The sequence below is a fragment of the Eptesicus fuscus genome, chromosome 20 (assembly GCF_027574615.1).
Source record: "Eptesicus fuscus isolate TK198812 chromosome 20, DD_ASM_mEF_20220401, whole genome shotgun sequence".
NCBI classification, from domain to species: Eukaryota; Metazoa; Chordata; class Mammalia; order Chiroptera; family Vespertilionidae; genus Eptesicus; species Eptesicus fuscus.
This window is the reverse complement of record NC_072492.1, coordinates 48,467,188-48,480,880: the sequence shown is the minus strand read 5'-3', so window position 1 is coordinate 48,480,880 and position 13,693 is coordinate 48,467,188. Positions and strand designations below refer to the sequence as shown.

The 13,693-nt window shown below is 59.5% G+C and overlaps 1 protein-coding gene across 1 annotated transcript in view; it reads right to left on the bottom strand.

Annotated features, from left to right (window-relative positions):
* The window catches only part of MYO15B (myosin XVB), a 30,215-nt gene extending 18,824 nt beyond the window's left edge, over window positions 1-11,391 (bottom strand). The window contains exons 1-15 of the mRNA XM_054709446.1: window positions 9,419-11,391; window positions 9,019-9,082; window positions 8,677-8,786; window positions 8,440-8,514; window positions 8,084-8,180; window positions 7,769-7,872; window positions 7,553-7,616; window positions 7,255-7,368; window positions 6,956-7,117; window positions 5,692-5,805; window positions 5,521-5,579; window positions 5,313-5,445; window positions 4,347-4,442; window positions 3,977-4,108; window positions 2,485-2,610 (exon numbers count right to left, since the gene is read on the bottom strand). Of these exons, the coding sequence (XP_054565421.1) occupies window positions 2,485-2,610; window positions 3,977-4,108; window positions 4,347-4,442; window positions 5,313-5,445; window positions 5,521-5,579; window positions 5,692-5,805; window positions 6,956-7,117; window positions 7,255-7,368; window positions 7,553-7,616; window positions 7,769-7,872; window positions 8,084-8,180; window positions 8,440-8,514; window positions 8,677-8,786; window positions 9,019-9,082; window positions 9,419-11,391 (3,423 nt within the window). The remainder of the gene's footprint in view (window positions 1-2,484; window positions 2,611-3,976; window positions 4,109-4,346; window positions 4,443-5,312; window positions 5,446-5,520; window positions 5,580-5,691; window positions 5,806-6,955; window positions 7,118-7,254; window positions 7,369-7,552; window positions 7,617-7,768; window positions 7,873-8,083; window positions 8,181-8,439; window positions 8,515-8,676; window positions 8,787-9,018; window positions 9,083-9,418) is intronic.
* Between the last annotated feature and the right edge of the window lie 2,302 nt (window positions 11,392-13,693).

Sequence of the window (13,693 nt, the reverse complement as noted above, 5' to 3'; positions counted from 1 at the left end):
ACTCTTATCTGACACCAGGCACAAAAGTTAACTCCAGACGCATCGATCAAAGACCTAAATGGAAGACCCGGGACTGTAAAACGCTAAGAAGAAAACACAGGGAGAAAGCGTCATGACATTGGACTTGGCAAGGACTTCCTGAACGTAACACCAAAGGCACAGACAGAGAAAGAAAAAAGCAGTTCAGTTCGATTTCAGCACAAGAAAGAACTTCTGTGCATCACAAACCACGACTTAGAGAGCAAAGAGACAACCCACGGAGCGGGAGGAGAGGTTGCAGAGCAGATAAGGGATGACTACCCTGAGCTCCTACAACTCAACCGGAAAAAAAGCAACTCGATTCAAAAACGGGCAGAGGCCTGGGGTAGACATTTCTCCGAAGCTGTGCCAACAGCCCGGAAGCGCATGGAAAGACTCTCAACATCGCCGGTCATTAGGGAAATGCAAATAAAGCCACAATGAGATACAGTTTCACACCCAACTAGGACGGCTATCATTTTTTTTAAATGGAAAATAACACATTTTGGCAAGGACGTAGGGAAATTGGAACCCTCCTACGCGCTGGTGGGAACATATAATGGGGCAGCCGCTGAGGAAAAACCATCTGGTGGCTCCTCAAACGTCGACACATAGAACCACCATCAGGTCCAGCCATTCTGGTTCTAGGAATAGACCCAAACGAACTGGAGGCAGAGACCGAACAGACGCTTGCACACTGTGTCTACAGTGGCATTCGTCACCACAGCCAAAAAGGTAGAAGCTTTTGGCCCGTGCCCATCCTCGGCTGGAAGGTAGACAAAGGGTTGTCTATACACACAATGCAGTCTTGTTCAGCCATAAGAGGAGGGAGACTCTGACACGTGCTACAATGTGGACGAGCCTTGGAAACATGCTCAGTGTGATAAGTCAGACACGAAGGTGTGTGTGTGTTGATTCCATTTATATGAGATACCTAGTATAGGCAACTTTATAGACAGAGAGTCTGATTACCAGGGGCTGGGGGGAGGGGGGATGGGGAGTTGGTGTGTTCAATGGGTACAGAGTTTCTGTTTGGGATGATGAAAAATTTCTGGAGCCCAACCAGCATGGCTCAATGGTTGAGTGTTGACCTATTAGCCAGGAGGTCATGGTTCCATTCCCAGTCAGGGCATATACCTGGGTTTTGGGCTCAATCCCCAGTGTGGGGCAGCTGATCAATGATTCTCTCTCATCATTGATGTTTCTCTCTTTCTCTCCCTTCCTCTCTGAAATAAATTTTAAAAAAATTCTGGAAGGGGACAATGGTGATGGCCACACAATAATGTAAATGTACTCAAAGCCACATACCCTTAAAAATGGTAAAAAATGGCCCTAGCTGGTTTGGCTCAGTGGATAGAGCGTTGGCCTGTGGACTGAAGGGACCCAGGTTCGATTCCGGTCAAGTGCATGTGCCTGGGTTGCGCAGGAGGCAACCAATTAATGATTCTCTCTCATCATTGATGTTTCTCTCTCTCTCTCCTTCTCCCTTCCACTCTGAAATCAATAAAAACATTTAAAAAATGGTAAAATTGATGTAATGTATAGTTTATGACATTTTTAAGGCCACCTTGGTCATGTGCCCAGCTCCCTTATATACCCTGGGGTCTGTTTTGGGCTTTTAATTCTGTCCCATGGATGGCTCTGTTCCTTAGGAGCACCATACCCTTCTAATTACCGGAGCTTGGGAATATGGTTTAATCTCTGTTAGAACAAATTCCTCCATAACCTTTTGCTTTTCAATATTTTCTTGGCTATTCTCGTGCATTTCTTTTCCAGATGATACTTTAGAATAATTTCGTCAAAACACATTCCTCCTCCTCCCAGGGGGGTATTGTCTGGAATTGCACTACTTGTATCGATCAAATGGGAAAGAATGAACAATATTAGGGCTTCCCAAAATGAACATGGTTTGGCCCTCCATTTACATATATATATATATTTTTAATTCTTTTTTGTCCCTCTATGTTTTTGTTTGTTTGTTTATTTTAGAGAGGAAGGGAGAGGGGAGAGAAAGAGAAACATCAGTGATGAGAATCATTGATTGGCTGCCTTTCACATTCCCCCTACAACCAGCCTGCAACCAGCATGTGCCCTGACTGGGAATCAAACCATGGCCTCCAGGGTCATAGGTTGACACTCAACTACTGAGCCACACCAGCCGGGCTGTCCCTCCATTTTTAAATCTTTTGTGACCTTCAATACAGTTTTATATTTTTATTCAATCACCATGTGTTTCTCTCTCTTTTTCTTTTTTTGATGTGATTTTTTTTTTTTTTTGAGGTATAATTGACATATTCCTTTTGTTTGTTTGGGTTAGCTTTGGGGCAGTTTGTATTTTTTCTTCTACAACCAAAGATGGCCAAGCCTTGGAAGGGGCCTCCCCTCCCCCGCTCCTGTCACCTGTCAGGTGACTCAGCTCCGAAAGGAAGCACCAGGGTCCCAGCGCCCTCCCCGATGCCCCGATACCTGGTAGGTGACGGTCCCTGCGTAATGTCTCACGGTGAAGATGGGAAGGGGCAGCTGGGGCTTGGCATAGCAGGGGTGATCGCCATGGTGATAGTGGCACTTCTGCAGGAAGGTGTGGTCGGTGGCCTGACAGGAGAGATGGCTCCCTCAGGCCCCGCCTCCCTGCCCGTGCCCAGGTGCCACAGCGCACCGAGGCGGCTTTGCGGCTTCCCCAGACGCCCCATAGGAGGAGTCGCTGCGAGCCAGAGTCCCTGTGAAGGGCGCCTCTCTCTTCCCAGGGACTGTTTGGACAACAAAGTGCTGTTTGAGAAAGACACAGCTTCTCATACACGGAAACCGCCTCCGTCAATAAACACCCATCACTTAAAGGTGCGGGGACTTTAAGACAGGTGCAGCGGGCACGCCTGCGGGCACGCACAGCTGCAGGTGTTTCTACACCAGTCTTTTTATTTTTTTAATATATTTTTATTGATTTCAGAGAGGAAGGGAGACGGGGAGAGAGAGAGAAACATTGATATGAGAGAAAAATCCATTGGTTGCCTTCCCTATGCACCCTGACTGGGGATTGAATCTGCAACCTGGTATGTGCCCTGACCGGGGATTGAACCCGGGACCTTTTGGTGTACAGAACGCCGCTCCAACTGAGCCACACCGGCCAGGGCTACATATTAATACTTTTATATTAAGATTATATTGATCAGTGAAATATTACCACATTCGAGTCCTTTATTACTGTTTTTCACCATCATTTTCAGCCTCTAATGAAATGGGAAAACGGGAAGGTGTCACCTTCTATCCGGGGTCGTGGTGCAATTAGCTTAAATGGCCTCACGTGCCAGAGGAGGCCCACGCTGCACACGTGCTCTCGTGGCCCTGCACAGCCATGCACCGAGCCATGCAGGTGTGGCTTACCGTGTGGTGTGTGTGCGCGGCGTGTGTGTTAACACCTCTCTCCTGCTACACTGCAGTCTCTGAGGGAGGGGCTGGGTTATTTTGCTCACCTTTTCATCCTGGCACAGTTCCTGGCACAGATATTCATTCATTTAATATTTAGCGCCCCCTGAACCATGTGCCAGGCGCTGAGACAGGGCTGAAACCCTTCAGAGGAGGGCCCAGTCTACCTCAGGAGAGTCAGTGAGTCAATATGCAATGCCATTGCCATGGACACAAGTGTGGTCACTTATAAGGCAGCAGCCTGGGAGCAGCAGGGAGCTGAGGTCGGTGGGTGGAAGGCAGGAAGTATTTGCTCACCTCCCAGGGGCCCTGCTCAGTCCCCTCCTCCATGCCCCTCAGGCATGATGGCCTCCCTTCTGCAGCGAGGACTTGAGGAACCTCAGAGAGGTCAGACCTCTTGCTCAAGGTCACCTAGCACAGGGTTTGAACCCAGTTTGGCCACTGCCTTCCCAAGCTGTACTGAAGGTGTGTGGGCAGGGTCTCTGGACCCCATCACCTTATTGCTCCTCCCCTCCTTGTCCTGCCACTGGGGGCTCACCTGGGACAGCCATGTCTGGGCATCCAGGATACGCAGGAGGCTCAGGGGCTGGTCTACCAGGAGGTCCAGGCAGGATTCCCTCGGAGGCTGGGGGATGGGCACCCAGGGCAGCAACTCTCGCCGACACTCCTCCTGGGAACAGCATTTGGCCGTTTATGGAGCCCCCCCACATTCATGGGCGACCTCATCTGAGCCAGAGCAGGGATGGCCTTCCCATTTTACAGATGAGAAAACTGAGGTTCAGAAGGACTGAGACAGCCCATAGCAAGCGGGCTTTGGGGTAGAGCTCTCAGTGCAGTGCCCTCCCTTTAGCAGAGATGGCCTCTGTTCTGAGTGTCCCCCGGCCCTGTCCACGCCCTGGTCCCCTCACCTCCTCCTGGGCCAGCAGCATCTGGCTGGAGAAGAGCTGCAGACGCTCGCTGGCAAGGTTGTTGCACAGTTGCTCTAGGCCATTCACCCGCAGTGCCTGGGGGCACATGGGCAGTGAGGTGGGCACCCACCTGAGATGAGGGCACCGGGCAGGGGTGGGGGTGGGCACACAGGCCTGGTGCCCTTCATCCCCCTCCCACAGGCTGCCTGCATTCTCCCCAGCATTCAGGGAGGAGCGGTGCCCCAGAGCTAATGGTGCATCCTGTAGGGTCAAGTGCAAAGGCCCCAGTCAGGCCTCCCCCTAGGATTCCACACCCCTGCCCTCTGCCTCAGCATGAGCCACAAACTCCTTTGCCTACGACCTAGCTTGCTGGCTAACAGAATCCCACATCCTCATAAGCAGGGCTCCCGGCTGCTGCCTCCAAGAAGCCTTCCGATATTCCTCCTGTAGGGATTACAGACTCCTTCCTGTGTGCCCCCCCCTGCAAAGCCCCCACTTCCTGTAGCTTTGAATAGAGGGTTTTGACACGCTCTTAAACACACAAGAGCACACGTGCACACAGGCGCGCACACACTTGTCATGGTCACCAAGGACACACTGGAGGGGCGGACAGTGAACAGGGCCCGTCCAGGGTGGGGCTACCTCTTGTTCTAGCCCCTCCTCCCTGCCCTGAGGAGGCAGGATCCCCGGAAAGGGGCAGAGAGCTTGTGAAAGTCGGGGTGATCGGAGGGCCCTTGGTGCACGGGAGGCGAGGCTGTGGGCTGCCCCCTGCTGGGGCCTTATCTCCCGCTGCCCCAGAGGCGATGTCAGGCCTGGACCCAGCAGGGCAGAAGGGCTGCCCCTACGGAGTGTGCAGCTGACTCATGGGCCATCTTAGGGCCTGGCAGTGCCCCTCACAGGGAAGCTGGCACTACTGGGGCCCCCGGAAAGAATCAGGATGAAGTGGGCCCCACCGCCAGGGGTGACCTCAAAACCATAGACGTCCACGACAGTGATGGTTTTCGTGCTGCCTCCCTCCCCGGGTGGGGCCAGCCGCGTGTTGGTCCGCCTCAGGAGCCAGGCGAAGAGCCGCGAGTACAGGGCCTTGGCCAGGGCGTCCCTGTGGACATGCGGTGTGAGCCATGTGCAGCAGAGTGCCAGGCGAGGCTATGGCTCTCTCTTGCCCCCACGGCACCTGGCATCAATGGCCCTCTCCAGGGGCAGGGATCTTGAGGCCGGGCCGTAGGGTGTCTCCTGGGGGCAGAGGGTGTGCACGTGGCATGTCAGGCCTAGGCCCACATGGGCACTCAGCCAGCCATCGGGTGGTCCGGCCGTGCCCACGCCTCCCCGGAACCCTCAAGCTCACCGTGACCCGCCTGGTGACAGCCCCCTCCAGGCGCTCGGGCGGCACTCGCAGCAGCCGGGCTGCTGTGTGGATCTCGGCCCAGCTGGACACGGCAGCCACCTCCTGGGACTCCCTCTGGACAGAGGAAGGAGGGAGCAGGGAGCGCTCTGCTTGGGCAGCGGCCATGTCCCACAGGGCAGAGGCCGGGCCTTGCTTTGCACAGCAGCTGCCCCGTTACCCAAGGGTAGATAGATGGGTCTGGGCCGCAGGAGCCCGCTCTAGAGTCCAAGGGCCCTGAGTGTGAGTCCTAACTTCACCTCTTCACTAGCTGGCCCGCCTCACAAGTCTCTTTCCTCTCTGAATCACCACTGTCTCATTGCAAAAGGGGAAACACACCCCTTATTGTGGAGAACGGCTCCCAGGTGGCTGAGTTATATGGGCTGCGGGAGGTGCAGCAAGTAAACAAAGCTGGATCAGGTGCATGTAATTGAGTAGATTTGAAACCCACGAGAACGTTGTAAACATCTTGACCACGCCCTTACTTTGCCTGGTGGAATCTGGCTATAAAATAAAGACTGGGCTTGCAGGCCGTGGCACTGTCTCTCTCTAATCAGAAGGCAGTGTCCCACCTAGCCCCAGCTTTATTCTTTTTTCTTTTTTTTTAAATATATTTTATTGATTTTTTTTACAGAGAAGAAGAGAGAGGGATAGAGAGTTAGAAACATCGATGATAGAGAGACATCGATCAGCTGCCTCTTGCACAACCCCTACTGGGGATGTGCCCGCAACCAAGGTACATGCCCCTGACCGGAATCGAACCTGGGACCCTTGAGTCCGCAGGCCAACGCTCTATCCACTGAGCCAAACCGGTTTCAGCCCCAGCTTTATTCTTATCTGCATTTTCTAATCCTTCACTGCCCGCCCCTCAGGTTCACCCATGGCTGTGCTGACGCGGCACACTTATGTTCCAGGGTTGTCCTGAGAACCAAATTAGAAAACGTACGTACGGTGGTTTACACAGCGCCTGGTACATAACAGCTGCTCAGTTAGTACCAGGTGTGCTTCCGGTGGTGGCAGCTGAGTGGGACAGGCAGTGGCACAGATACCAAAACTCCAGGTCTGTTGCCCATCTGGCCAGGGGGGGTCTGCCTGCTTTCCAGGGCAGCTGGGAGGCCCGAGGCTGGTACAGGGCTGTGCAGTCTCCCACACACATGCTTGGGCATCGTTACTGCTGCCCTGATTATGCAAACAAGCCACAAGGGTCCAGCGCCTCAGGGGAGCCCACCTCTGACGAGGAGAAGCAGATGTTGCCCAGCTGCAGGATGGTAGCCAGCACGGCCCAGACTGCGGTCAACTCCTCCGGGCACAAGCCCAGCGCCTGCAGGGCCTTCACCAGTCCTGTGAAGTCCTGGGCATCCTCCTTGCCCTGGAGCCTGCAGGCCTGGCCCTGCAGAGCACAGCAGGGGTGGGCAGCAGGGCCTGGTCCCCCAGCCTTGCTCTATCCCAGCTCCTCTTCAGACCCCCCTACCAAGACCCCTCCCTGGGCAGGCCCTGCTGCCCGCACTGTGCGGACCTTGCCCCCACCTGGTTGAGGTAATAGTAGGTCTCTGGCTCCTGCAGGGACAGCTGCTCCCGTTCCGTGGGGTCCAGTCCCACCAACAGCTCGTAGAAAACGTGGAAGCTCCGCTCAGCCTGGGCCTTGGCAGAGAAGGCCTAGCTTAGGGGGGACAGTGGCCTGGTCCTGTGCCCCAGGGCAGCAAGGACAAGTCCTGGGGAAGGCAGGCCTGGGGGCCTAGGGACCACAGCCGTCCCCCCCTCCGTGGCCCCTCCCTCTTTCCCACTCTAGGAGCTGGGAAGGGGTGAGCTGTAGGGTGGGTCTTACCTGAAACACCACCCTCGAGGTCTCAAGCAGATAATGTGACACAGAAGCTCCCACGATGACCCCCCTGTGGGCGCACAGGACACTGGGTGGGGGTGCCCAGGTGCATGCAACCCAGGGGCCCCGCTCAGAATGGGACCCACCATGGGCAGCAGTCTCAGGTTCCTAGGGAACTGATGGTGGGTGGCCCCTGTGCCCACCTGGACCCCCCTCACTTACTGCTGCAGGCAGAGACAGAAGACCTGGCCGAAGCGGCTGGCGTTGGCATTGAGGACTGTCTTGGCGTGGCCAAAGCTGCCGAGCCAGGGCAGCACGCCGTCCAGCTGATGGGGAAGGGCATTCAAATCGCCCCCGCAGAGCAACGAGCCCCCTGGTCAGGCCTCCCGGCTGCGGGCACTCTGTGCCGGGGACTGGGCTGGTGCCCCCACAGCAGGCAATGCCTGGGGCTGTCCCTGAGGAGAAGCCAGGGGCCCGAAGACCCCCTCCTGGCCCAAAGGAGAAGGGTGGTCCCGGGAAATGGCCAGCTGCCCCCACCTGACATCCTCCGTCCCTCGTCTGCTGCTGCTCCAGGCCGCTCAGGAACCGCACGATCTGTTTGGCGGCTTCTGTCTTCCCTGAGCCACTGTGCCCGCTGCGGGAGGGAGGGAGGGGCCCATCGCATAATCCCCCTGAGCCGATGCAGTGGGGACACGCCCCAAATGCAGGTAGTCCCGGGCATGGAGACCAAACAGAAAAAGTCCCCGGGCTGCCTCGTTCAAGGGCACATGTGGTGACGTCAGCCAGGAGCACAACCCTCAGCGTCCAGAGCGGCCGTTTCCACACAGCCCTCGCCCACCCGTCCCAGCCTCGGTGTGGCCTGTGGGTGCGGCGGGCAGGCAGCCACCCCTCACCTGAGGAGAATGCCTGCGTCCCGCCCCGCGCTCTGAGACAGGCTGTAGGCTGATGCCCCGATGGCGAAGATGTGTCTGGGGAAAGAGGGTGGGGGCAGGTGAGAAGGCTGCAGGGGCCTCTGGGCCCTCCTGGGTGGAGGCAGGATGCGCCCACCGACCCCAGGACCCCAGTCAATGGACCTGCCAGGGCTTAGCCGCCGGGGGGCTGAACAAAGGTTGGTGGAGAAAGTCACTTACGGGGTGGCACTGGGGGCCTTCCTGGGGCGGTAGCTGGCCAGGACCTCAGGCGAGAAGACAGGCAGGGGCCAGCGGGGGTTCAGAGCGAGCAGGAGGGGCCCCCCAAAGGTCTGGGGAAGGAAGCACAAGCTCTCACCAGAACACGGAGGGGGCAGGAGAGGCAGATGGAACGCGGCTCGGATGCTTGCCGCCCAGACCCCGGCCCCGCTCTGTGGGGCCCCAGAGCGGGTTCGGCGCCCAGCCCAGGAAGGAGAAGAGGAGAGATGCTCTGGGTGCTGGAGGGCCCTCTGATCCCAGGAGAAAGGGAGTCCCAGCCCTCCACCCCCTCGGGGACCCCCATACGTAGATGCGGCCCAGGCGAAACCTCTTCTTGAGGCACAGCAGAACCGAGCTGTCACACAGCGGGCTGCGGGGCAGGCGGGGCAGCAGCGGGGGGGGGGGGGGGGGGGGAAGAGGAGGCCCCAGGTTACTGATATTCTGCCACTGCTGCAGAGACTCTGGGCAAGTTGTGCCCCTCTCTGAGCCCATCCATAACGGCTGGCTGCTAGGTAAGCGACCCACCCAAGGGGCTGGCAAACTGGCCAGCTTTGTGTGGGTTAGAGAAGGAAGTTCCAAGCAGGGACATCTGCTGGGCACCCCCCCACCTGCCCCTGAGCCTGGCCACTTTAGTGAGACACGACCCCTGTGCATGTTACAAAAACGAGGAGGTGCCCCAGGCCGGGCAGGTTGGAACGGGCCTCACCGCAGCCGGGCCAGGTCCTCGGTGTCTTCCAGGAGGGTCCCTGGGTTCCCGCCCTCGGCACCCGGGAAGGACGGCGCCTCCAGGCCTGGCCCAAGGCTCAGCTCCAGGTCCCTCTCCAGCGCCTCCTCGGCCTCGTCCTCCGGCTCCCAGGGGTCCCTCTGGGACCGGTAGGGGCCTGGGCGCTTCTCCAAGGTGAGTTGGGGCAGCAGCGCGTCTGCGCCAGGCCCGGGGTCCTCGCGGGCGTCGGGGTCCTGCGCCCAGTGCACCGGAGCCCCCGCCTCCGAGGTCTCGGGCTCTGCTTCGCTGCTGGAGCCCCTCCCGTCCCGCGGGGGTCCCGCCTCCCCTTCTCCACTCTCCCAGCGCCCCTCACCGTCCCTCGGGGCCCCTGCACAGGGCCAAACGCGCCCCTCCCTGGAGGGTGCGCCTTCGGACGCGTCCTCTGAGCTCCGGCTGCTCGGCGCCCTCCCCGCCCTGTGGATCCTCGGGAACACGACCGCGAACTTGGGATCCGGGGTCGGGTCCTGGTTCTTCGAAGGGTCCGGGCAGGCTGGGCTCTTCGCGACCTGCAGGGAGCTCGGGCTGCCGGCAGGGGGAGCCCTCGGCCGTCCCCGTAGCCCCACTACGCCCGCCAGGCGCTGCCCTAGACGGCGCCGCAGGCCCCGCGCGCGCCCCGGCCCCTCGCCTGCCCGCGCCCCCGCCCCCGGCTCCTCGCCGGCCGGCCGCTCCGCCTCCGGCCCCTCGCCCCCGCGCAGCCCGAGCAGACGCCAGAGCCACCGCAGGAGGCCCAGGGCCTGGGCCACGCGAAGGAGCCTTTTCTTGAGGCTTGGGCGACGGGGACCCGCAGCCTGGGGAGCGGGAGCGGGTGGCGCCCTCGCGCGGAGCCGGTGCAGCGCCACGAGGGCGGCCAGCGGCGCTGGGTCCCCGGGCGCGTCTCCCCCTCCACCCTCTGCTGCGCCCTCGCTCGCCGCCGCCTGCACCTTCCCCAACACCTTTCCGACCTGGCGGCGCGGAGCCCTGGCCGTCGAGGCCTCGGCTCCTCCGGGCTCAGCCTCTGGCTGCGCCCCGTCGTCACTCGTGTCCCGAGAAGCCCGCGAGCTCTTGGGGACGCCAGCGGGGCTGCCCTCGAGGGGGCTGGAGGTCGTGGCTGTCCTGCCCGGCTCGGCCTCCGTGGCCCGGCTCCCTGACTCTGGGGCTGCCCGCGGGCCCGGCTCAGGTCCGGCCTCCTCCCGCCTCCAGTCCGTGTCTGACCCGGAATCCGCCGTCGCTCTCTGGGGCCCGATCCATGATGACCCTCCCCGGCTTCGGGGCTCGGAGTGGGGCTCGTCGCTGCTCCTACCGTCGCTGCTCGGGGGCTCGCCCTGCCCCAGCGCTGCCGCCGGCCCGGTTTGGGGGTCTCCCGAGCTCGCGTTCGTTTGCTCTGAGTTGGGCCGTGGCTCCGGGGTCCCGCCGCTCTGGCTGCCGCTTTCCTGGTCCTCGTGGGCCTCGCTGTCCGGGCAGGAGCTGCCCCGGTCTCCGCCCGACGTGTCCCCACCGGGGCTCCGAGGCGCTCGGCGTCCCCGCCTCGCCGAGGGTCCCCGCCCTTTTCCTTTCCTCCTGCGGCGGCCGTGCCCGCCTGTCCTCCCTTCTCCTCGGGGGAGACTGTCCTCCAGGCGCCCCCCACGGCCGTCCCCGGGCTCACGGCTCTCCCCGGGCCCGCGTCCCCGAGGCCGGGCACTGCCTTGCCTCCCCTGAGCCGCTGGCCGCGGGCAGCCGCCCTTCCCCTCTGCGGTGGGCTTCCCGCGGCCACCGGGGGCCCCCTGGCCTCCCGCGGCGGCGGGATCCGAGACAGGTCCCGAGCCTCGAGCCTTACGGCCCTGTCGGCGGTCCCCGCTGGCCGCGCCATCGGCGCTGGCAGACCCGGACTCCTGCTCCCCCGAGTCCCGCCTCTTTGGTCCCTCGGGGCACCGGGGCGCTTTGCCCTTTCTCCCGCCCATGACGGCCGCAGTGGAGAGGGCTTCCCGGTGGCCGCCTCCTCTCCCCTTCCCTGCGATCTGGCTGCCCTGGACTCCCGCAGCCCTCCGGCGCCGTCAGCACTCTGCCTGCACCGCCCGGTTCTGCTCTGGGGGGTCTACGGCCTCAAACCTCCCCCGCCCTCTCCCGCCTTAGGGTGAGCATCAATAATGCAGGAGGCTGTGGGTCCTGACCCCGCCGGTTACAATGAAGCAGAGCCTCGCCGGAAAGAGGAGATGCTGCTGCCACGGCGGACAAAGGCCGAGGACAGGGCAACCGTTCCTCCAGGACCGTGGTTGGCAAACTGCGGCTCGCGAGCCACATGCAGCTCTTTGGCCCCTTGAGTGTGGCTCTTCCACAAACTACCACGGCCTGGGCGAGTCTATTTTGAAGAAATGGCGTTAGAAGAAGTTTAAGTTTAAAAATTTGGCTCTCAAAAGAAATGTCAATCGTCCTGTTGACATTTGGCTCTGTGACTAATGAGTTTGCCGACCACTGCACCAGGGAGTCACTGCCTGCTAGGGCCGGCCTGGCACCAGGCCACACTGAGCGGCCGCGGCCTCACTGCTGCGGGGCATGGGTGAGGGGTGCGGAAAGGACCTGTCTGGGCCCCCCTCTCAGTCCCTGGGCTCTCGGGGGCACCCACCGCCTCCCTTAGCCCCTGGATTGCCCCAGAAGACCGGGCCTAGGCTGAGCTTGGCACACAGTGAGCACTGCATGAGTTTATTTATTTATTTATATTTTTTATTTTATTTTTTATTTTTTGCACTGCATGAGTTTTGTTAGTGTGTTGTCGTTTGAGGTTGTGAAATATAATGAAAGAAACCAGCACAACACAAATGTACACCCTCAGCTGGTCAACTTGAACCCAGGAAAATGGGTGAGGTTGGAAGTGGGTCCCCCTGCCTTTGACAACCATTGGGTGAGGTTGTAAGTGGATCCCGCCCCTCAACAACCATTGGGTAAGGTTGGAAATGGGTCCCACCCTTCAGTAATCACTGGGTGAGGTTGGAAGTGGGTCCTTCCCTTCAACAACCATTGGGTGAGGTTGGAAGTGGGTCCCGTCCTTCAACAATCATTGGGTGAGCTTGGATGAGGGTCCCGCCCCTCACCAATCATTGGGTGAGGTTGGAAGTTGGTCCCACCCCTCCACAATCATTGGGTGAGGTTAGAGGTGGGTCCCGCCCCTCAGTAATCATTGGGTGAAGTTGGAAGTGGGTCCCGCCCCTCAACAACCATTGGGTGAGGTTGGAAGTGGGTCCCACCCCTCAACAACCATTGGGTGAGGTTGGAAGTTGGTCCCACCCCTCCACAATCATTGGGTGAGGTTGGAGGTGGGTCCCGCCCCTCAACAACCATTGGGTGATGTTGAAAGTGGGTCCTGCCCTTCAACAACCATTGGGTGAGGTTGGAGGGTCCCGCCCCTCGACAATCATTGGGTGAGGTTGTAGGCAGGTCCCGCCCCTCAGTAGTCATTGGGTGAGGTTGGAAGTAGCTCCCACCCCTCTTGAATCTTCAAATGACCCCCCCACCCACCAGGCACCACCCTGACTGCTGAACCACATGCACATCCCCACTCCACGGAGAGAGGAGCTCTCAGGTGTTGCTGCTTTGAGCTGCCACATCGGGGCAGCTTGTTGTGCAGCATGAGGTAACCAACACGGCAGTGGAGTCCTAAGAACAGTGCCCGCCACGCATTAGGTCCTGGAATCGTTGCTAAACACGTCAATGAAAAGAAAGAAAAGTGAATTCTAAGGGAGGACTGACTACTCCAAACCTCCCTTAGGTTAAGGCAGGGCACACATTAAGCGCAGAAATACCGACCTCTCTGAACAACCCCCCCTTTAGGCCCAGCCCCTTTGGCTGGTCTCCGCCTCCTCCTCACTGCTCATGCGCAATCTACCCTCACCGACAGGGGGCAGGTGTGTCTTCCCAAAGCACATTCCCCTCCCCGCCTCTCCCACCCCCTAGGACACACTACGTGTCTCTCTCCCAACGCTCAGACTGTGGGAAGGAAATCACAGCCAGTGTACAGTGGAGACCCTGGCAGACACCCCAGGATCCCGGTGACCAAGGTCAACATCACCAGGGATCCGGGGATGAATCGTGTTGCTCTCACGTGCCCTGACTCCATGCACTGAGCATGCTCCACACCGGTGGTGCTCTTCCCCAAACCCCAGTCTATTATGAGGAAAACAGAGAATCCAAAAGGCACCCTTCAAAACACAGGACCAGCACTGTGCCGCCCGCTCGGCCAAGGGTGACCGTGAGAGGGGGCGGCTGAAA